This window comes from Centroberyx gerrardi, chromosome 13 (genome assembly GCF_048128805.1).
Source record: "Centroberyx gerrardi isolate f3 chromosome 13, fCenGer3.hap1.cur.20231027, whole genome shotgun sequence".
Taxonomy (NCBI): domain Eukaryota; kingdom Metazoa; phylum Chordata; class Actinopteri; order Beryciformes; family Berycidae; genus Centroberyx; species Centroberyx gerrardi.
In genome coordinates this window covers 29,429,749-29,454,101 of record NC_136009.1, presented here as the reverse complement: position 1 = coordinate 29,454,101, position 24,353 = coordinate 29,429,749, and the positions used below count along the sequence as shown (strand labels likewise).

The 24,353-nt window shown below is 42.4% G+C and overlaps 1 protein-coding gene and 1 non-coding gene across 2 annotated transcripts in view; both read left to right on the top strand.

The window, feature by feature from the left end:
• Nucleotides 1-13,122, top strand: part of pex5lb (peroxisomal biogenesis factor 5-like b) — a 31,405-nt gene extending 18,283 nt beyond the window's left edge. The window contains exons 7-13 of the mRNA XM_071898929.2: nucleotides 1,433-1,552; nucleotides 7,980-8,123; nucleotides 9,030-9,100; nucleotides 9,478-9,690; nucleotides 11,015-11,180; nucleotides 11,826-11,983; nucleotides 12,924-13,122. Coding sequence (XP_071755030.1) covers nucleotides 1,433-1,552; nucleotides 7,980-8,123; nucleotides 9,030-9,100; nucleotides 9,478-9,690; nucleotides 11,015-11,180; nucleotides 11,826-11,983; nucleotides 12,924-13,122 — 1,071 coding nt within the window. The remainder of the gene's footprint in view (nucleotides 1-1,432; nucleotides 1,553-7,979; nucleotides 8,124-9,029; nucleotides 9,101-9,477; nucleotides 9,691-11,014; nucleotides 11,181-11,825; nucleotides 11,984-12,923) is intronic.
• On the top strand, nucleotides 6,594-6,679 carry trnar-ucu (transfer RNA arginine (anticodon UCU)). Its single transcript is given in 2 exon segments — nucleotides 6,594-6,630; nucleotides 6,644-6,679. It is a non-coding gene; the product is annotated as a tRNA-Arg (tRNA).
• Nucleotides 13,123-24,353: the final 11,231 nt, after the last annotated feature.

Sequence of the window (24,353 nt, the reverse complement as noted above, 5' to 3'; positions counted from 1 at the left end):
TTTCCTGAGGCTAATTCAGCCTGACAAGCTCCATGTTTACCGGCAGGGTCAAGACGCCCCAGTAGACCAAACAGCCTTATGGATTTTCTGTTATGCGTTCAATGTGTTGATTTGAGGAAACGGCGTCTCGGCGTGGAGCAAAGGCTTGGCGGGCGGGCGGGCGGGTGGGCGGCTCGATATTCAGAACGGGCACGTAAACAACAAAAACAACAAAAACAACAAAAACGTGACGTACAGCCGGACGCTCGGTCACGCTGTTTTGATGGACGTTGCAGTAAATTTGGAGAAGTGGTGAGATGAAGGTGAAGGACTGAGAGGAGCGACCCGAGCCGACCTCCCTCTGTGGTTTCCCAGCCGGACGCGTCCTGCTGGTTATTTACTGTGTGAGTCTGTCTGTTGCTGATGGATTCTGTTCTGTCTATGTGAGCAGTATCCTGATCGTCCGGGTGACCTTTGGTGTATGTCATCCTGTCTCTTTCCAGTATTTCATTACGTATTTTTATGACATTTTTAGGCATTTAGCGGACTCTCTCATCCGGAGTGATTTCCAATGAGTTACAACAGCAGAATCAGTTCAGTCAATAAGTAAGGAGGTCAAAGGTCAGCGCCACAATGCCCTGATAACAGACGACCAATACAGCCAATATAATAACAGAGCAGCCTGGTGATTAGTTCAGGGGTCAGAGGTCACAGCACCAGGACAATAGATGGAACGAATATTGCTGTGACTCCAGGGAAAGAATTATGACCTGAGGAGAAAACGGTCTAAGGATTTTTTTTTTTTCACATCAAAATAAGAGCAAAAAAACTAGAGGAGGAAGACTTGAAGTACAGTATTTCCTAATTCTCCACTATGAGATCTAGCAAAGCAGAAATGCCACAAAAAAATATGCATATACCTCTATATTTTCATTTATTTCATACTGCATATGTTCCTATATTCTTCATATATTTTCATATCATACATTTCTCAGATTTTCTTGCTTCAGTATTTTTTGCTCACCCTGAATAGATGCTGCCCATTCGTCTATTTAAAAATTCTCTGTTCTTATTTATATCCTATGCTATTATTCATATATTTCATTCATATATTTAGTGTTGTCACTGTTGGTTGCATTAATGCCCCTCATTTACTCTATTTTTATCTATATTTTCTATGCTTTATCTTATTACTATTTGCTGCTACAACAACCCAATTTTCCCACAGGCATCAAGAGAGTTTCATCTGATCTTACCGTATTTTAAAGCAGAAATGCCTGAATAATAATCTTTAAAAACATTTTTGAGGCTCAGGTTGTAATGTTTTTTTTTTTTTTACTTTTAGCACCTGAAATTCCTATAAAAATAGTGAAGAAAAGAAGCAAGGGCTGTAAGAGAGCTCCTGTGTGGAAACAGAGCTTCAGTGTTGTTTTTCTTCTCTGGTGTTTTGCAGTCAGATACTGAGTTCTGGGACAAGATGCAGGCGGAGTGGGAGGAGCTGGCTCGGAGGAACTGGCTGGAGGAGTCGGAGAGCGATGGACCGATTCCTCCTACCGTCTCGCCCATGGAGAAGGTAGGCAGCGTGGCCTGGGGGGGCAGAGACCGGTCCGCGACTGGGGGGTCACGGGTTTGATTTTCGTGACGCTCAGTGTGACGCTGTTGTCATCAAAGGCCCAGGGGACACAAAACAGAGAAATCAATAATCATGTCTAATCTTATATCAGTTTTAGTTTCCACATTTAATAATCAGAGAATATTGTCATTTTGGCAATATTGAAGCATTTAATTTCACTTAGAATAATAATCAAGATGTTGCAAAACGCGCATTAAAATCATTTTGTTCCTCAAATTATTGAGATTATTAATTATTATTAGTACTTCACAATATTTTCGGGATTGGGATCAAATCAGGATTATCAGCCATAATCATGCAGCCATTCAGCCTGTCCACTACCTTACACTCCCTCAACACTGTCGCCTCATTTTGTGTCCATGTTATGTCCTATTTGCCCTCAGCTATATGTTCCCTCAACCCTATTTCTGCTTAATACTTTGTTTTCTCAACACTATATTCCCTCAACCCTATGTTCCCTCAACACTTTGGTCTCTCAGCACTATATTCCCCCAACACTATATTCCCTCAACTCTATGTTCCCTCAACACTTTGTACCCACAATACTTTGTTCCCTCAACCCTTTGTTCCCTCAACCCTATGTTCCCTCAACACTTTGGTCTCTCAGCACTATATTCCCTCAACTCTATGTTCCCTCAACACTTTGTACCCGCAATACTTTGTTCCCTCAACCCTTTGTTCCCTCAACCCTATGTTCCCTGAACACTTTGTACCCACAATACTTTGTACCCACAATACTTTGTTCCCTCAACACTTTGTTCCCTGAACACTTTGTGGGAACTTTTGTTCACTGTTTCCTCATTATGTTCCCTCAACACTATGTTCCCTCAACCCACTGTCCCCTTAGTCCTCTCCTGTCAACCCTATATTCCCTAAACCATACTCCCACAACACTGTTCCCTAAACTCTATGTTCCCTCAACACTATGTTCCCTAAACTCGATGTTCCCTCAACACTATGTTCCCTAAACTCTATGTTCCCTCAACACTATGTTCCCTAAACTCTATGTTCCCTCAACACTATGTTCCCTCAACACTATGTTCCCTCAACACTATGTTCCCTAAACTCTATGTTCCCTAAACTCTATGTTCCCTAAACCCTATGTTGCCTCAACACTTTGTTCCCTCAACACTCTGTACCCTTCACACTTTGTACCCTAAACACAATGCTCCCCGGATCCTATGTTCCCTCAATACTTTGTGGGAACTTTTGTTCCTGCAACACTACGTCCCATCCTAATGTCCCCTCAATCCTATCTGCTGTCAGCCCTATGTTCCCTCAACACTATGTTCACTTAACACTTTGTACCCACAACATTATGTTTCCTCAAAACAAAGTTCCCAGATCACATTTTTCCCTAATAGAGGTGATTCCCACTTAACTGGATTGATGTTGGTGGCACCACAGAATGGTTGTCCATGTACTTTGAGCCCTCTGGTGAAACACTTACACATGTGATCAATTGGGTTGAAAAAAAAATGATGTGAAGAAAACAAATTCCCAATTACATTGTATTGCCGTGTGTTATAATGGCAATCATTGTCATCCAAATGTCTACCAACCATTGCCATGTGGTTATCCAATATTAATGCGATTAATATTCAGCACTGAATCCCTGCTCTTCCAGAGAGAAATCACAATAGATTTACCATTTTAAAGGGTATTATTAATCATAGATTTGTATTCTCCAACTCATGCAAAAATAGATTTTTCTCAACATTAATCCCTAAAACTAATCCATTGGCCTGAGATCAAGATCCCAAAGCACTTCCATACTTAACATGAAGCTATCACTAATCCCAGCATTAATCCCTCATCCAGTCAAGTGTGAGAGTTTATGGACTCACTACAACAGTTACATCACTACAGTGGTGAAAGTGAAGGGTAATCTGATCTTTAACCTTCCACTACAGACCGCGCCCATCCAGATTATTAAAGATCTGTTATAAGACGTATATATATATAATCTCTGTCACAAACTTTTACATTGCACATTTTTTCACATTTTTCTTTTCTTAACCAGTTTTCTTTCAAATCTGTTTACATTTTTTTTTTAATCTTCTTTCTTTACTAATCCTTGATTTTATGCCTTTTTGTAAAGCACTTGGTAAACTTTGCTTTTAGGTAGGTGCTGTCAGGGTTCAACCAATATGAGTTTTTGAAGGCTGATGGCAATATTTTTGGACTGAAACTGCTGATAGTACTCCAAGGATTCAATGCTTGCCCCAGATTTTCAACTTTGTCAGGGTGGAAAAGTCTCTGAAACAGCATTTAGACCATCATGGGACACTAAAACTCTCCACTGAAACCCAGACTAATGAAATTCTTTTAGTGTCAGCAGCTTTTTAAGGCAGAGTGACCCACCACACCTATTCAATGGTAGATTACTGCCTTTGAAGAATTAATTTACAAAACATAATTGAACAATTAAATGAAGAAATAAAACGTGAAAAGAAAATCAAATGTCACATATATCAGCCCGATATCACCGTCTAACCCTATGTGTTATATAAATAAAGTTTAACATTATTTATTGTTGCTATGTGTGGAAAGAAGTGCAGAGAAGGAATCTGACTAGTGACACATCCAATCCTCTATCCAGAATCTGGGTTTGTCGATGGGAGAAGATAGCGTCACTCAAACTGTAAGATAGCAGAGGAACGAGAAAGAAGAGAGGGAGGAAGAGGAGGAAGAGACAGGTTTTCATTTCAGCTCAAATCCACTGCATATGTCAAAGTATCGTCTGTTATACTAATATTAAATTACAGTTGTACAGCACTTTTCAGAGGCGGAAACGGCTTCACAGTCACGGAACTGAAAACTGAACACATCAAACATATTCAACAAATGAAACAAATACCAACGAATATAAATAATGATGATGACAGAAAAAAATACATAGATCAGAGGCAAGTCTATAAAAGCGTACGTGACAAATCTGCTTCATACAGCATGTGTGATTTATGTTGTTTACCCTATTAGCCTCAGCCAAGCCATTTCCATTACTAATGGATTTTATTCCACACATAATCCAGCGAGACGCCCCTGTTCTGCTGCCGTCTGTCACAATAATCCATTTCCCACCACTGCTGCCATAGAACATAATAAGCTATATATGACATAATGCATAATCAATGTCTTGCCCCCACACGCTGTAAAAGGCTATTTTTTGGTTTATAACGAGGTAAGTAAGGAGTGTTGGAATAGTCTTGAGGTCAGAGATGTGGGCTTGTGGCCAGGAGGTCGCGGGTTTGAATCCCAGCCGGGGAAACCAGGGTGAGGAGAAACCCTACTACTGCTGAAGTGCTCTTTAGCTAAGGCTGGGCAATAATTCAATATTATCGTCTATGGGATCATATGGTGATTTTGGGATATCATGACACACAATTCTGCTGTCAGAACTGATGATAACAAGCACATTTTATTTAAAAACTCAAAGACAAAATGAGGTATGGTAGGTATATTATTTGAAAATGTCAGTTATGTTTTAGGTGTGAAGTGCTGCAAACTGCATCTGCATGTACTGTATGGCTTTTAGTTCATGTGTGTGTTCGTCTGGGTCTTTAACTTCGGTCCTGTCTGCCTACAGGAGGAGAAACTTAATCTGCATAAAAAATGACTGTAAAAAGCAGTAGAAACCCCCACAGGCTGATACCAGCTCCCATGGTCCCTGCTGGAGTACAGAGTAATGGAGAATATCCCCATAAGGAGTACAGTGTAATGGAGAATATCCCCATAAGGAGTACAGTGTAATGGAGAATATCCCTGTACATCCTGTATGTGGCTGTGTGTCACAGCAGTGTGTGCTGTGTGCTGATATTTCATGATGTGACCTCAGTGGTTAGAGGCTGCCTGCGCTGCCAGAATGGCTTTGTCCTTGAATTGTTCGGTGAACATATGGGTGCTGTCAACACCGCCGAGCGCAGCACCCACCCCCCCCCCACCCCCCTCCTCGACCCCCCCTCCCCACACCCTCCACCCCCCCAAAGAGCACTGCTGAAAAATGTTGTTTGTTTGTTTTTAGTGCATGAAATACCAGCCCATTAATCTTAACAATTACAGACGTCTGCTGGTTTGTGAAAACAGTAAAGTAGTAGCTTTGGGACCTAGATAATATAATACTTATAATACAACTAGCCTACTATTACTACTGCTATTGCTGCTACTGCTACTATTGCTACTACTACTATTAGTACTACTACTACTACTACTAATAATAATAATGATAATAATGATGATACTAATATTTTTTAAGTATGTCTTTAATGGGTAGAGCAAGGCCCTACCACAGCCATGGTTTACTATAAACAGCACTCATGGCACTGTTAGGTGATTTGGATAATATCGCTGTCAGGTGAAAACCTTGTAACTCCAATTTTGGTGATTTTCATGTTTCATGTTTCTTTTCAGTACAAATTAGATGAACTGAAAATGCCTGGTGGTCGAGCTGAAAACAATGATGTTTTTCTCAGTTCATGATAAATGGACGCTTTGGAGATACGAGGTTTTCACCCGACAGCAGCGGTGAAAGCCTCCACCAAATGGCAGATTGTATGTTAAATTTTAGCCTATAAGACCAAGGTGGGTGGCAAGGTCAGTAAACAACAGAGCAGACAGATATCTGACGGAGGGAGGGTCTGTGTCTGTACAGTGTGTGTCGGTGTCATGGAGGCTCAGAGTGTGTAAGTGATCCGGCCGGCCGACTCCGATTCCTCCAGAGAGACGAGCAGCCGGGCAGCGCCGCCCTTCAGACCCATCCGCCCTTTACAGGCACAGTGAAACGGCATTTTGAGAGCTTCCTGCTTCCTTAATGTGATGTATTTCCTGTTGAAACAGGATGTTGGGGCGGGACATAAAAATCAAAATTGTAAACCAATGGGAGATCAGTTAGGAGAAAGGCAGTTTTATTTGGTTTTATTTGATGGGAGGGGCGGGACTGTTTAAAAATCTGATCATTTTATTGGTTGTGTTATGTGAATGTGGCTCCGTGGCGCAATGGACAGCGCATTGGACTTCTAGGCAAACGATGTGATTCAAAGGTTGTGGGTTCGAGTCCCACCGGAGTCGAGCTTTAGCTGTTTAGAGATCAAACAATTTGCTGAAGAGTCCTGGAGCAAGAAACTTGAAGTCTTGTTGAAACAGGATGTTGGGGCGGGACATGTGGGAGATCAGCTGAAAAGGTTTTCAAAAGTTTTCAAATGCCAAAGGGTCACAAAAGTTTCTCCACTCATAAATGACGACGCAGCCCTTCAGTTGAATCAGAAACATTGGAAATCATCAAAGTTTAAATTTCTGTGTTTCCAGCCTGCAGCAGTGAAGCGGTGCGACTCGTGCGACTCGTGCGACTCGTGCGAGCCTCCAGTCTGTTACTCAGCCAGATGACTGGATGACTTGTGATGGTTGAGTCAGACTCTTGTTAGTTTCCCCGCTGGGAAAATGTATGAATGCTTAAATTAAGGCCAAACTATGTCTATATATAGTCGGCTTATTAACGGGTCAGTGAGTGATGCCCGTCATAACATGGTGTACTTTTTTACTTTTTGAATTTATTATTAAAATGATGAGTCAGAAATCAGATGCTATTCCAGCCTCTAGATACTGCCTGACAGCTTTATATGAACTAGAATAAACTAGAATAAACTTGTATAAAAATGAGCAAAATGAGAAAAGAGAAATGATAAAAGATCAGGTGGATGGCATGCATTAATAAATTAAAATACAATGGAATACAGTACAATACAATACAGTTCAATCCATCAGACATGAGAAAATACAATCCTGTGAAAATGGATTTAACACTAAATTGAAGTGTTGCGGTGATAGGCGGGACATATAGCAATGCTGGTACATGATTGGGTGCTAATGTTTATGTCACCCAGAAGTTTGCTGCAGCCAACTGGCCCGCACCTAGCCAGCAAACACACTGATGTTAATGTGAACATGCTAACGCTAGCTGCTACTAGATACGTTAGCTAGTGTGCTAATCAGATGTGTTAACAACAAGACAGTGATGTTAGCTGACCAGATACTATGGTTAGCTAGCTAACAAGCTGACATTATCTAAACACTAAATCAATCAGATGGATCAGTGATGAAGTGATCAGTTCAGTCAGAAACAGACAGAAATTAACCGTCTGTTCAATTCTGTTGAGACGACAGAAACACAGTCAGCTGTTCACAGAGCTGAGGACCTCCAACATGGCCGCCTGAAAGCCCTCTATATTCCCAACTGAAAGTGTTTCATTGATAAAACCGTGTGTAATGCTGAAGCGCTACTGCCGCACCAACAGCATACAGGGAGCGGCCCGATGTCTATAATCACTGAAGTACTGTACGTCTTTAATGCTGAATCCTGTCGCTCCTGCAGGGTTACTACTTCCACACCAACAACCCGTACAGGGACTGGCCCAATGCGTTTGCTGAGGGCCAGGAGAAAGGCAGGGAGGGAGACCTGAACCACGCCGTGCTGCTGCTGGAGGCCGCCATCTTACAAGACCCGCAGGACTCTGAGGTCAGACATGGCGGATTACAGTATTTGTGAGGCTGTTGACGGACGATGGCGGCGAAAAGTTCAGCCGTGGCGACTTCAGCTTGTTGAGCGTCCAGACATCAGCTGAGTTTACCTGGTCGCTCAGCTCTGGAGGAAATGAATGGACTGATGCTGACTGACAAAGCATTATGGGTACATTTTGATGTCACCAAAAGACCTTAATTAAGAGTAAGCTATTGCTCAGTCAAAGAGAGAGTGGGAATATTGTGTTAACTGGTTTATTCATGGCAACAGCGAGACTGATCACAGGGAATCAAAGTTTCATGGAAACAGTTTAACCAGAATTCAACCAAAAGTTGTGAAACTCTAAGACAGATTTACGTGCTGTGGACACGAATTATGTGAAAATGACGTTCCTCCACCACAAATTGGATTCTGTGACAAAAACAAGAATTGGACACAATATTTTTAGCTAAAGGTTGGCTAACGGTTCAGTTTAGGAAACTAAAACAGCTTGGTTAAGGGTTGGGAAAGGCTTTGGTCATGGTTAAAGAAAACAATTTGCTAAAAGTAAAAATTTGACTCATGGTAGAAATTTCCTTCCTACAAGCTGGGAATTGAACTCCGGTCTCCAAAATTGAAGTCAAACTCATCGTCCATCCAGCAGCCGACCACAACACTGAGACTCTACTGCCTCTTTATAGTCCTGTCTCCTTCATGACACCGTTTCATGCTGGGAAAACTGAAATTTAACACTTTAAATGCCACCAACATGTAATCTGGTGTTAACAAGTCGTGTTTATTTCATGTGTGAGATCAGGGTGAAACACAGCCACGAGCTTGTAAACTGCTTACAGCTCAGCAGCTGTAGAGGAGGATTGTGTTGGTGAACCTGAGTTTGACTGAATCTCCTCTCTGTCTCCTCAGGCTTGGCAGGTTCTTGGCATGACACAGGCTGAGAATGAGAACGAGCAGGCTGCCATCGTGTCGCTGCAGAGGTACGACGCCCGCTTCCCTCTATATATAGTCGACTCGGGGCCTGTCTTGTGTCTATATATAATGACACAAAACATTCATGCACAACACAAACAAGATCTGCAACTTCGTCACTGTTCTGCTCTGTTTGGGAAATCAAATATCGCAAACATGGTGTGTCGAATCATGCAGACGGGATAATCTGGTTAATGTTATTTCATCTGTAAGATAAAATAAAAATAATGAAATCTTATGGGTTGGGATTTTGTTCTTCCTCTGATCTGTGAGATCTGTGCTGCCGTGATGTCTGGCAGGAGACAGAAGCGTCCTACCAGAGTCCAGAAAAACAACAACAATAAAACCCTTTCTTCTTCTTCTTCTCTCCTCCCTCCCCCTGCAGATGTCTGGAGCTGCATCCCAACAGCCTGCCGGCTCTCATGGCGCTGGCCGTCAGCTTCACCAACACCGGTATGCAGCAGGAGGCGAGCGACGCGCTGCACCGCTGGATCCGCCACAACCCCCGATACAAACACCTGCTGCTGGGCAGCCGGAGCCCGCTACGGGGTTCCCCGGCCACGCCGCGCAGGGGCCCCCCCGCCCCGCCACCGGCCAGGTACAACCACATCAGTCCTGCCAGTGGCCCCTAGTTTAATTTGACTGTGAATTGACTGGAAGGAATCAAATTAGATTGAAATTCAAATATTAATTCTAAAATGTACATAGTATTGCATTCTGAACAGATGGAGATGTTTTGTTGTTGTTGTGACCAATTCTTTATTATGATATTTTTACAGGGGGATCAGAAGTCAAAAGTTTGGACACACCACACTTTTCTTTATTTTTTACTATTTTCCACATTTTAGAATAACAGTAAAGACTCAAAACTATGAAATAACACAAACGGAATTATGCAGCGACCAAAAAAGTGTTAAACAAATCAAAACTATCTTATATTTTAGATTATTTGCCTTGATGGAAAGGCAAAGGCTTTGGAAAGAAATTCATACATAGGATCAACTTCACTATTCATATTTGACTAAGAAACTCATTTCAAGCATTTAAGCAGAAGCCTTTAGATCAGAATGAAACACAGAACATTCAGTCAGGAGTCCAGACTGGTGACTGCTGGTGTACTTTGTCATTTCATTAAGTATACAACATTATTTTGCCCTCTTCCCCCTCCCATCATACCATCATCCATTAACAATATAAATACAGAAAATATATAGGCATACATACATAAATATATACATTCAGAGAGAGAAGAAGAGAGTAGATTGGAGCCTCCTGCAGCTCAGGCTGCAGCTGCTGAGTCTTCTGAATGAGAATTAGATCCAGCTGACAGAGAAGTCAGTTCTGCTCTCCACTTTCTGCTTTGCTCTGCAGGACGTTTCTACTTCAGGTGGATTTGTAGCACAGCAAAAAGTCACACTGATGAGCATGCGGGCCTGTGTGTGTGTGTGTGTGTGTGTGTGAGAGAGAGAGAGAGAGAGAGAGAGAGAGAGGAAATACGCTAAGCAGACTTGGTATTTACTTCTAAGACACATTTTTACAAACTTGCATTTAGAGTAACTGATAACTAGTTGTTGTGCTCATTTTGCTGCAGTAGCTTTGTTAATTTCTCTGTTGGAAGTCCAGTTTGGTGTGTGAATGTTGCTGAATGGGCCTTAACGAGTTCTGGTTGTTAACGAGCGCTGGGTCTTAACGATGTCTGAGAGTTAACGAGCTCTGGGTTTTAATGCAGTCAGCAGTTCCAGTCTTCCTTATTACAGCTGATTCTTAACGCATTTGTTTGTCCTATTTTACAGAATATAGATAATAATGATATAATTATTAGTAATCTTGTGTGTGTGTCTGTCCAACGTGTGAATGTGTCTCTTTGTGTGTGTGTGCGTGTGTGTGTGTGTGTGTGTGTGTGTGTGTGTGTGCCCTCCCAGCTCCCAGCTGCTGGAGGTGCTGGGTTTGTTCCAGGAGGCGGCGCTGCTGAACCCGGACGGCGTGGATCCAGACCTGCAGACCGGACTGGGAGTTCTGTTCAACCTCAGCTCCGACTTCGACAAGGCAGTGGAGGCTTTTACTGCAGCGCTGTCTGTCAGACCAGAGGTAGCACACACACACACACACACACACACACACACACACACACACACACACCAGACCACATTACAACCATTCATCATCATTGGATCATTTCATCACTGATCCATCTGATTGATTTAGTGTTTAGATAATGTCAGCTTGTTAGCTAGCTAACCATAGTATCTGGTCAGCTAACATCACTGTCTTGTTGTTAACACATCTGATTAGCACACTAGCTAACGTATCTAGTAGCAGCTAGCGTTAGCATGTTCACATTAACATCAGTGTGTTTGCCGGCTAGTTAGCTAGCTAACAGTTTGTTCAGGTTAACTGAGCTGACTCTTCTCAAGCTACAACTCAGAGTGTTTTGGAGTAGAGACTAGGGCTAAAGACAAGACAGTTTACTGTGTCACAGTAACCAAATCCACCTTATCACACTATTCACTTTTACTGAGAACGTTACTGAATGGATCTACAGCCACACCACAACAAGCTGACTCAGCTGCTCTCTGCTTCTAGCTGCTTGATACAGATTTACACTTTATTAACTAACACACAGTTCTCCAGTGTTCCTCCATCATGGAGACTCAGCTGCTCTGAGCAGATTTCTGATGGAACTGCAAAGCCTCTGTTTCCTGACTTTGTCCTGTTCCTGCTGTCTGTCTGCAGGACTACCTGCTGTGGAACCGTCTGGGCGCCACGCTGGCTAACGGCGACCGCAGCGAGGAGGCGGTGGAGGCTTACACCAGAGCGCTGGAGCTCCAGCCTGGATTCATCAGGTCCAGATACAACCTGGGGATCAGCTGCATCAACCTGGGAGCTCACAGGTAGCAGACTGGAGGATGAGTGTGCAGAGGAAGGGCGTGAAAATGACAAACTTTTCACTGAATTGGTGGGTCGTGATTTGTTTGTTTGGTGCAGGAGCCGCCCCTAAATGACGTCAACCAAGTCAAATTCATGTAGAAGTGAATTGCTATTGTGTATTTTTCTGCCAGTAGGTGTAGCGGTGACTCTCACACCTCATCACATCACCAACTTGTGGTAAAATGTTGCTGTAGTGTTGAGAGCAGGGGAGGAAGGCTCTTAGGGAAACAGGACTAGGTCTGACAGGATGTGTAATGAAACATTTTTTTTTTTTCGCAACTGGATTGTCAAGACCGTCTCCATGTACATGTTGAGTCACCAGGCGGGATGTGATGAAAGTTTGTGTCGTGACTTGAAATTTCACATAGAGTTAAAAAAAAAAAAGTGTGGTTTCAGCAGAGGTTGAATATGTAATGAGGCCGCCCAGAAAAGCCTTTTGTCTTAGAGAGTTTCATCTCGGTGAGTCTGGAGTCTCTGCTGTGCAGACGCAGCAGGAGACAAGACCGGACTGACCCTGAGGCTCCAGCAGGTTTTCACTGTGAGGCATTTTGGCTTTCCAGTGAAGGAGGAAAGCAGCAGCAAGACAACTGACAAGACAGACTGTTAGCAAGTACAGTAAGAGAGCTGCAGCAGTAAAACGCTGCAACATGTACAGCCTCATCGCGGAGGAAAACAACAGTCGCCGCTGTTCAATGTGTTTGAGTCTTAAATCTGGTTTCAGAGGCCTGAAAACTTCTTTGAAAACCACTTTTCTGGTGAGAAGCTTCCCTGGTTTCAGTGTAGAATACAGGCGGAGGTTTCTAAATCTGCCTGTAATGGCTCCTTGTTGTGAAACCACATGGGATTTCTCTCTCCGGATGTTTAAACTCTTTGGTCTAAGCAGGTTGTCTTTGCCTCCTGCAGGGAAGCAGCCAGTAATTTCCTGACCGCTCTGAACCAGCAGAGGCGGAGCCAGCGCCACAGCCACCAGCTGATGTCGGCCAACATCTGGGCCGCGCTGCGCATCGCCATCTCCATGATGGACCGGCCCGAGCTGTTCCAGGCCGCCAGCGTCGGGGACCTGGACCTCCTGATGAGGGCCTTCGACATGGCCGACGTCTGACGGAGCCCGCGAGGAAACAATGGACCGGAGGTGAAGCGGGTTGCCAGGTTGGCCAGAAGGTTGCCAGATTGTGTTATTTGGTGGGAAATTTGCTGCGAGACATCTGCGGGTTGTCTCCCAGAAACAATGGACCAGCGGTGGAAAAGGGTTGCCAGGTTGGCTCGGGTTGTTGATGCGAGACACATGTGACGGGATGCCAGTAAATGAATGCAGTTTGGTCTGCAGAAAACCAAAGAGCAGGTGACTGTTGGAGACGGCAGCAGCACGACAGCACAACCCTTTAGCTTACAGTAGCTCCTAGATTTACAACGCTGCTGTCAGACAAAAACTATGTATCTGCAAAATGTTTGTTTTTCAGCTGTGAAGGGAAGAATGCTATTTTTCTCTTTGACGCCATGTATTTTGGAAATTATACACAGCAGTTTGTAAAATGTTTCAGGTTCCCAAAGATCATGAAACTCCCACAACACATAAATGAGCACAGAATCTTTCAGTTCAAGTAAGAAAAAGTTGAAATTGCAGTTACATGGTTTTTCCGCAGCAGCAGTGATAACATGGCTGAGAGGGGCTGATGCCAGCCTCTCTCTGCTCGCTTCACTCTACATGACCTTGGCAAAACTTCAACTCAGTGAACAGCAACGCCTTGCTTGAGCCGCTGAGATGGATTTACAACATGATTTTTTTTTTTTTTTTACCTGAAGAAGAAGCACAAAATGGCAGAAAGAAGAGGAAAGAGGAGCCATGCTTGCTCTGCAGTCACCTTTATAAGAACTGAAGCCTTATACTCAAGTTACAAGTCACACTGTAATCTGTACAGATAGGTGTCAATTCAAACCCGTAATGTCTGGTATATCTCTCCATCCAGTCCTCCTTTTCCCATCGTGTCTATTATACTTAAACTGCATTACTACACTTGTATTTTCAAGCAGACTAGATACTCCCTGTAGTTTTGAAGTTCTGGGATCTGATCCCAGGCCAGCGGAGGAACATGTGCTCTGGAGGTAACAGTCTTCACCACAACACTTTCTCTACGATTAGATAAACTTTATCGATCCACGAGAGGAAACTGGGTCATTGCAGCAGCCAAAAATAGACGGCATACAAGCTAGGGAAAAAGGAAAGAGGGAAAGGATATAAATAAAAATACAGTACAATAGAAAAACTATTAAAGGCGCATCGTCTTCATGATGCTAATGACGAGCTTTTTCCGGTTAAAAACAATTCCCACTGTGTTGTCCACTGACACATTTACAGATTTAAAGATGTTTGCACTTTACAGATCGACAAATTTACAGTCCAGTGCAAAGAGCAGACATGTTGGCTGTTCACATGATCAGGTTTACAGAACATATACACATTCTGTGCAGATGTGCATTCATATTATCAGATATACATTAGATGTTTCCCTGACTAAGGCGCTACATTATATCTTAACTTGTGAGAACTCGTCTCTTTCTTCCATCTATGATGAATCCTGGCGGCTGCTTGTATCTGCTGGAGCCTGAGGTGAAGCTGCTGTCTTGATGAAGGACACAAACAACAAGACATGAACCTCAACACACTGACAGACAAACACCTGAGCAACTGATGCAGCCTGTGGTTTGAACTTAAAGTGCAGCAGGACGGTTTTCATCACTACCTCCGTGTTCCTGCAACATTTCTACTGCAGGTTGTTCCTCCAATATCACTGGCCTGTTGCATATGCAAGTCAAGAGCCTGTAGTCAGCTCAGCCAATCAGAAGTCATGTAACACTAGCCTGTAGTCAGTTCAGCCAATCAGAAGTAAGGTAACACTAGCCTGTAGTCAGTTCAGCCAATCAGAAGTAAGGTAACACTAGCCTGTAGTCAGTTCAGCCAATCAGAAGTAAGGTAACACTAGCCTGTAGTCAGTTCAGCCAATCAGAAGTAAGGTAACACTAGCCTGTAGTCAGTTCAGCCAATCAGAAGTCATGTAACACTAGCCTGTAGTCAGTTCAGCCAATCAGAAGTCATGTAACACTAGCCTGTAGTCAGCTCAGCCAATCAGAAGTCATGTAACACTAGCCTGTAGTCAGCTCAGCCAATCAGAAGTCATGTAACACTAGCCTGTAGTCAGTTCAGCCAATCAGAAGTCATGTAACACTAGCCTGTAGTCAGTTCAGCCAATCAGAAGTAAGGTAACACAAGCCTGTAGTCAGTTCAGCCAATCAGAAGTAAGGTAACACTATCCTGTAGTCAGTTCAGCCAATCAGATGTAATATAACATTAGCAACTCGAATAATAATAATAATAAACTTTATTAGTATAGCACCTCTCAGAACAGTTACAAAGTAATTTACATGAACAAAATGGAACAAGAACAAGTAGATAGTAGTAAATAGTCAAAAGACAGTAAAATGACAGCAACTAAAATCAAGGCATAAAAACACATAAAACGGCAAAACCTAGAAGCAATAAGAGCAGAACATGAAAATCACTACTGATGCCAATCAGAAGTTAAGTAACACTAGCTTGTAGTCAGCTCAGCCAATCAGAAGTCATGTATTAACAGGAGAGCCAATCCCAACTCAGCTGGCTTGATCCAACATGGCGGTGCAGCAGTGCATTATGGTCTACCGCTTGATATTTAACCTTTAGATAAATTAATGAGACAAAGAAATGTAAAACTCAAAGTAGGCTCAGATCTATGTATTAAATACACATTTAAAAAATAACAACCAATGAAAGCAGCGGACAGTTCTGCTTCGGTGCAGCGAGAAATGTCTGTTCACAGGAAGAGGAAATCGCCATAGCAACATAAACAAAACCATACAGCGTGCGTATCGTACACACAGTCCACTGCTAAATCTATTTCTTTACAACTAGAAAAACATTATGAGCAAAATCAAAGATTATACAGTCGTAGATCTTTAGCTTTTATTGCTATGTGTTTGTATGCTAAGTTGTTCTCCCACTGATCCAGTAGGAAGTGACATCAAACCTACTAAAATTTGATTGGCTGTGAGACGAAGCGCCTGCAGATTCCACTTGGAAAAAAGTTGGACTGATGTGAACGTGTTTCTCAGGCTCACACACACTCTTAACCCTTACCCTTACCTAAATTTAACCCTTATTCTAACATTAAGTCTAGATTTAAGTCCTAACCCTAAACTAGCTCCTTAAAGAAGTGAGGAGCAGCAAACTGTCCTCACTCTGAAGGATTTTCATCATCACTCTATCCTTGTGAGGACATATGGTTCACATAAAAGTATAAGTACAACAATAAACACACACACACACACACACAGTTATCAGACATCCTTCGTTCCCTGCAGGCAGCGATCAATCCCTGTTGATTGCTAATGTCTGGCTGTTTAATGCTTCTCTCCATTCTCTCCTGGTGATGTTTTGTGTCACTGAGCGGCTCTTTCCTCCGGTCGCTTCTGATCTACGACCGGGATAAAAACTGTAATCTTCAGTCCGCGTGGCCGCTGCAGGACGGTGTGAGGCGGAGACGAGCTGTCCCCCCTGCCTCGGTCCCTGTCCCGGCCTGGATCCAGACCATCAGTCACCTTAAAGACCCCGTCAAATGAAAAATCACTTTTTTTTTTTAACCTTTTTGTCGATGTTGCTGGACTCAGTGTTCACCTGTTCACCAATACGGGACAAAAAAAAGACGAAAAATGTTGATTTCTGCACTCGGGGGCGGAGACAAACCTTTCGTCCAATCAAATTTTGATATCTGTTGGAATAATCCCCCCCCCCCCGCCTGCTGTTTTTTCCCAGCATGCAGCTCAGTTCAGCTGCAACATGGATGGACGAAGGAGTGTTTTTGTTTCTGGATGCTTCACCTAAAACTCTTTTTCCAGACGGAGCGACGGAGGAGGAGAATATTCCTCCACTACCACTTCCTCCATATCTCATTAATATTCAGATAAGCCCCTCCCACTGACACTTCCCACCCTGACTTCCTGTTATTTTTCTGCCCAGCTAAAGATAGACAACGAAATCAAAGATCCATATCAGTCCGGTTGTTTTGATTGGTCGTACCAATATTTCAGTCTGCAAGTTCACACAGCTCGGCATGAATCACTCTGCCCCCCCCCAACACACACACACACACACACACACTTACATACACACACACACACACACACACACAGTTGTCTGCTAATTGGATAAATGAGCTACTTGAGCTATTTTCAACGCACGTTAATCATTCAATTACAAATTACCCAAGGAGTTGTCTTTCACTGAAACACACACACACACACACACACGTATCAGTTACTCCCCACACACATGCACACACACATATAGGACAACCTCATTAGACACCACACACACACACTATTCACATTAACTACAGCACATGTTCACATAGGACATGCACCACACTAGATGCTGCAAACACATAGATACTTGCGCACACACACACACACACACACACACACACACACAGTCACAGCTGCCTGTCCATCTGGAACATCAGTCAGATGAAAGGACGTCGGTGTTTCATCTCTGTTGTCTGGTTTCTCCTCCTGCTGTCTTTGTCCTGCTGGACTTCAAAGTCGGTCGGTCAAACTCCTCGTCTCCTCAGAGCTGAAGCTGCTCCGGGTCAGATGTTACCGTGGAGATCCAGGAGGCGATGCTGCAGCGGAGCGGAGCGTCCCATCACTAACCGAGCCGCTGCAGATTCTCCCTGTTTGTCCAAATTAAATTCTGCTGTCAGTTTGCTCTCTGGAGGGAAATCTTCTCCACACAGGAAGAGGCCGATCCAAACTGAAGAGGGAAATCCAGAAGAGTCTCCGTCCTCCAACACACACTAAGAAGAAAACATTTAGTTTAGGCCTCAGAAGTGCGACCAGTCAACTTTGATCGAGTCCCAAGTCAGTCTCAAGTCCTGAGGCACAAGTCCAAGTCAAGTCCAAGTCATTAATGTCAAGTCTCAAGACTAAATGTAGAACAGCAAGTCAAGTCAGAACAAATCAAGAGTCCAGTATCAATTTAATACCTTAAAGAAAACTAAATATCTAGGACTTTTCAATGCAATATGGTTTTAATAGGATAAAAACTTGGTAAGAGCATCATGAGTTTGATTTCTATAATCAGTTTCAACTTCAATAAATTCAATCATTCCATACAAATTCAGAAAACAGAATTTAAATTCAGTCGTCTGCTGGAACAAATCTCATCACTTTCAATCTAAGTCATTTACACAAACACAAGATCTCAAGTCAAGACTTTAGAAACCTTTTCAAGTTTCGAGTCAAGTCCCAAGTCACCAGAACCCAAGTCAAGTCAAGTCTCAAGTCTTCTCTTCATGCAGCAAGTCAAGTCTCAAGCAATTAAAACTGTGACTCTAGTCCAAGTCATGTGATTCAAGTCCCCACCTCTGTTAGGCCTACTGACTGCGCTGCACAGGATTTCAAAAATTCAAACCGTTACCTCTCGCTGCCACAGGGGGCGCCAAAGTGGGAACGTTTGCAGAGTGCAGCTTTAAAGGACGACTCCAACTTTATGGCAGTTTGTCCCCTTCGTCTCCTTACGCAATAGGTGACGAGAGGATTGGTACCAAAATCTTCTCTGTATCTGTAGATAGTTGTGTCTGGTGAGCATGCTAACGCTTTAGCATACAATATGCTAAGTAATTGTAGGCAACTAACATTATCCTAAAAGTGATAAAATGAGAACTTGCAGCAGCTCTGAGGCTGATGGTTAGTTCATTTTAATGACGAGTCTAAACCTGCCAGGCTTGTGCAGTGGATTGGTAAAATAGACATAAAATATGACAAAAATAATGAACTTTCAATGGCAGAAGATCTCACTTCCCGCAAGACTTCGAGCATAGCTTTGAGCGAAGTTAGCCAGACAGCTAAATGTTTTGCGCTGTTGATTTGTAATTGACTTCAACTAATGATGAGGATTGAGATTTTGTTCTCAGAAGTCATTAATCTACAGGCCAGAAAATAAAAAACAACACCAACTTTGGATTACTAAAGGGTTTATCCTCATACTTTGGATAATGCTAGTTGCCTATGATTAGCATTAGCATGTGCACCAGACAGAGCGGTCTGCCAGAGACAGAGAAGATTTTTCTGTCAATCCTCTCGTCAGATATTGGGTAAAGTGACTGGTGGGACAAACTGCCAAAAAGTTGGTGTTCTCCTTTAAAGTTCAGTATACAGCTGTGAAACACCGACAGACAGATTCTGTTACCGGGCAGGAACCTGTCACGGTCCGTTTCAGGTGATATGTAATTTGTGTTTCTGCCAATATTTTGTGCTGATATTCAATTTCTTGAAAATTAACTATTTTTATGCCAATAAATGACAGCCATTTAGTGTTTACCCCTGAACTTTCTTCTTCTCAGGGTGGAAAAGCCTCTGAAGCAGCTTTTAGACCACGTCTACTTCCCTTTAAACTTTTATAGCCATAAAATGTCCATCCATCCATTTTCAAGCCGCTTATCCTTCAGAGTTGCGGGCCATAAAACATCATCAGCACTGATAGAATACAACACAATACATTAAAATACAATACAATACAATACAAAAGGATTTTGGTTGCTGTCAGTAGTCTAGAGCTTGGGACTGGAAGACTGCTGGTTCAAGTCCTGTGAATCTCTGGCCTTGGAAAGTGAATGTTTAACACTCACATATATACAGTATATACGTATACTACCACTGAGGAGCCTTTGAGCAAGGCACCGAACCCCCAACCACTCCTGGGTGAAATAAAGGGTAAAAACCTGACTTGTTTCCATCAGTCCCTGTTCAAACTCTTATGGTCAGGAAATATGTGGAAGTTTACCAGACAAACTGCACTGAACTCCGGTTGAACAGTTCTGCTCCATAACACTGTATGTCCATTTGGATTTAAGATAAATTATTACCTGAAGTTCATCATTCAGTGTCAGAGGATCCAGACTGTAAAAGAATCTCATTTAATCAACCAAGGTGTTTAAAACGTACAACCAGTTTTGTGCTTTCAGAATGTGGATCTCATTTGTTTCAGTTGCTTATTTTCATCATCGTGTCTAATTTGGATCTTTATCCAAGTCGTTTCTGTTAAATCAGTTTGAGCAATATGCTTCTCAGGTGAAAAACGACACTTCTGGCTTCAGACCGACTCTGCAGGTCTTTGTATCGTCCGGTAACAATTCAACCTTTTCTGGCCACGTTTTGAACGGTTTCTCTGCTTACTGCACAGAAGATCTCAGATTCAGTGAAACTGCTGCACACAAATACAGCAAAACATATTTATATAGCATCAAAGATTGCATTTTAACTATACTATCAAGAAATATTCTATGTATTCCTCTAGGATAAATGTTTGAAGAGTTCATTTCCAAGAAGCTTAACACATCCATTATGTTCATCATTCATTTCTAAATTACAGAGGCTCCAGTTTGTTAAAGCGTTTTGTCAACCAAGGACTTTTGTAACCTGCTGTCCTTTAACAACTACCATCATTTGCTTTAAATGTGTAATAATAATGACGTCAGAGAAGCTGCCAGTTTTTCACCTGGTGGAGAATCTCATTTGGAAGTGAACTCTCCATTCGTCTGACTGCAGCAGGAGCATCATGTGACACAGCAGCACAGAGGGAAGCTTCAGGACGTTCACATTTAATCTGCTGATGGAAGAAGTTTTCACAGCAGACACTTCATCAGTGTCAGTGCAAGTCGATGGACGGGAACTCAAGACTCCCAGCCGTTCCATATACTTCCATAACTGTGGCAATAGTGCGACTAAGTAATAAAACTGTTTGCAGGGATGTGTGTGTTTTAGGAGTAATGGTTTCACTCCATCGACAAAAACTTTGGCATTAAAACTTTTTGAAAGTCTTGAAGGAAAACTTTCCCTAAAACACTGTAACTCTGCTAAAATCAGCTGTTGTTGATGTACTTTACATCCCTGGCTCCAACCAGTAGTTTGTTGTGTTTTTCTTCTTGGTGGATAACCGGCCAATCGTAGACGAGGTGACGTCACCTCCAGATGTTTCCAGCAGCTACGATGGAGTTTGATATGAGAAAATGTTTCAGGATGTAAAACATCAGCGGTAAACGTCAGGTTTTGGTGTCAGTCCCTCAGAATCAAAGAGCGAGGGCTTCTTTCTAGAGCCGCCATTTTGCACCAAGAGACGTTCAACAATCATACAGGGAGAAATCCATCGTAGAAGAGGAGAGAGACCAGTTTCTCCACCACAGGAGCAGGAGAGAGACCAGAATGCACCACAGGAGCAGGAGAGAGACAGAGATAAGGGGCGTGGCCTCGATCATAAACAAGTGTAACTCACTGCTGAATGATCAAACTTTCAAGCTATTTATCTGACAATACTCCCACCTTTGATTGAACTCAACAAGTTCCTGCCCCTTCTCTGTGGATTGTTGAAAGGCATTCTGGGAAACGTAGGAAACTTCCATCACTGACTAACTGCAGTAGACGCTGACGAGGCAGGTTGAGGGAAAGTGGGTTCACCAAAAACATTTCACCACAAAATAACTCCTGAAATGTGTTGAACATCACAGACTGATGAGATCTGATCAGGGGAGTTTTCCTTCAAGTGTTGTGATCGGTTGATTAGTGATCAATAGGATCAGCTGTTAAAGATCCTGAATCTTCCCTCAGCTTCAGCTTGACTGCTGTTATGATTAAAGTGTGTTCAGCATGTTAACATTTTGTATCCTGGCCATGTCACTCCTTCCTTCATGTATATGACACTGTACAGATTAACTTCATTTCTGTAAAGAGGAATGATAATCACATGTAAACATTAAATTAATATTTTAGGAATTAAAGAATTGATACAGAGGTGAGAAAAAATATGCAAAACTCCTTGATAATTTAACTGTTGATGCGTTTGGTCCGAACCATATCAGGCAAATCAATGCTGTTAGTCCTAATATGAATAAAAGACAATGTAACAGTCACCTTTTGTTATTCATTTAAGACAAAAATAGTCAAAACTGCTGTACCCTGATGGGACTTTGTTAAAGGGAGATTAATTCAGGGGAGATTAAGTCTCATTTCCATGTTATTATCTCTACTGAAAGATGCAGTTTGATAATTTACGCAAATGGAGGGAGGAGGCTAAACTAGAGCTAGAAGTATAGGTGAAATCATCTGTATGGAAAGTATGAAATTACATCCAAATTCATCTAAATTCAAATCTCCAGTGGGAGGTTTCAGCCACTAGAGGGCGCAAGAGGCTGTTAGTCTCTCAGTAAAAAAATAGATTTACTGCACAGCCAAACAGATTTTCAGCTAAAAGTGATCTCTCTCAGGTCCCATATAGATCAGGTTTACAAACGCACAGACACACACACACACACACATGTGCTGAAGTGCCCTTGAGCAAGACCCCTGACCTCTGACCTCCTTGTGTGGGAAGGGGAAATAAAATATGACATTATTATCACTTACATCCCATTATTTTGGCACAGTGTAGAATACAAGTTTGGTTTGATTGACATGATGTTAGGGGGTTAGTGTCTTGCTCAAAGACACTTCAGTAGGAAGTGTTGCTGGGATCAAACCTGTGACCTTTCTGTTCCGGGACGTCTCTCTAACCCAGTACTATTATTATTGATCATTGTATTATTGTATTATATCTGCATGTTATCCCATTTTTACTGCATGCTACTGCTCCTCATATTTTTTTAGGTTAATTTTCCTACTGAATTCAATGGGTTGGTACTTACTTTTTAGCAGGTGTACTGCAGTTTTGATGACTTGTAACATTTTCATTGGAAAAAAAACTATCATTTTTCATCCTTTGGTAATGTGAGCATTGTTGATTATTGCTGTTTTACATCATTCTTTATCGATGTGAGGTTCAAATATGGTTTCCACTCCAAATCAATAAATTAGCAGGGGGTGACATGTTTTTTTCTCTCACCTCTGCATATAACTCAGCTCTACATCTGTCTCCTGTGTCGTGTTTTACTGCCGCAGCGTCTTCACTCTGGGTTTTATATCGCAGAATGAAATCCCTTCACTCCAGCCTGTTATCTGTGAGCGAACGTCTGCAGCACCTTCATCCCCACAGGCTCATCAGCTATCTGACACCCTCTCTGTCAAAACGCTCACTGATATGGAAGTGAAACTCACTATGGGATGTTATTGCAGTTATGAGCTTTCTTAAGACCTTTGCTTACATAACAGGAACATTTTAGAGGATGGGGTTATCTGTATTTTCACAGTCCTGTCATGAACTTTAGGTCATTAATATTCCTCAGCAGGGGAAGGCCTCTGCAGCATTTTGGAAGGGAACCAGCAGCTACAGAGCGGGATCCGGATCAGTGGGTGGAGACTGTACAGCATTGTGGAGGTCGAGTTCATCTTGTCATTTTCACAGATTGGACACAACATTAAGACCTGATGCTCCGTCCGTGAGGCAGACTGAGCAGACCGGGCTGAAGCAGAGCAGGAAGGTTAAAGGAGTTTCTAGACCTTGACACACTGAAGTTCTGTGCAAAATGACAACACTAAATATTGAAGTGCACCTAATATTTTATACACATATTGCACTGCTACTGTGAACTGCAGACTGTAGTTTTACTACTACAGACATTTCTCAGGCAGAGCTGCTCTGGAGGCAGAAACAATTTGATTGGTTGAGTTAAACCTCAGTGGGCGGAGCCAAAGAACCACCATTTTGTTCAATTTAGCTAACTGGTATGGCTAACTTGAATGGAAAAGAAGGAACTCTGATTAAAATATAAATAAAAATATAAATGTCAATGAATTATTTTTTCATTCCTGATGTTGAAGGTCAGCAGCTAGCTAACTAGCTTACCTAGGTAGCTATAGGCTAGTGGCTAGTTTGAACTTGAAGGTCAGCTAGCTAACTAGCTAACCTAGATAACTTCGTATGGATAGATTGCATTTTTCCAGTTAGTAGCAGAGTTAGTAGCTAGGCTTCATAATATTAGCTAAGCCATAAAACTCTGGTGCTTTGGCTCCGCCCACTGAGGTTTAACTCAACCAATGAGATTATTTCTGCCTCTGAGAAATGTAGAGCAAAAACAACAAAGCTGCATGTGAACATTGATTGTATTACTTTACTTTAAACAGGTTTTCTCTCCTGATCACAAGGTTTCCACATAGTTGTAAAACCATTTTTCTATAATATTCAACAGCCAGCGACGACCTGAATGGGGGAAAACAGTTTATTTTACAAGAAATGTTTTGGGTCAAATGTCAAGGACTGGGCAGGGTCGTTTCTGAACAGTCACCAGTTTACATCCATTAGTTCCCAGATATTAA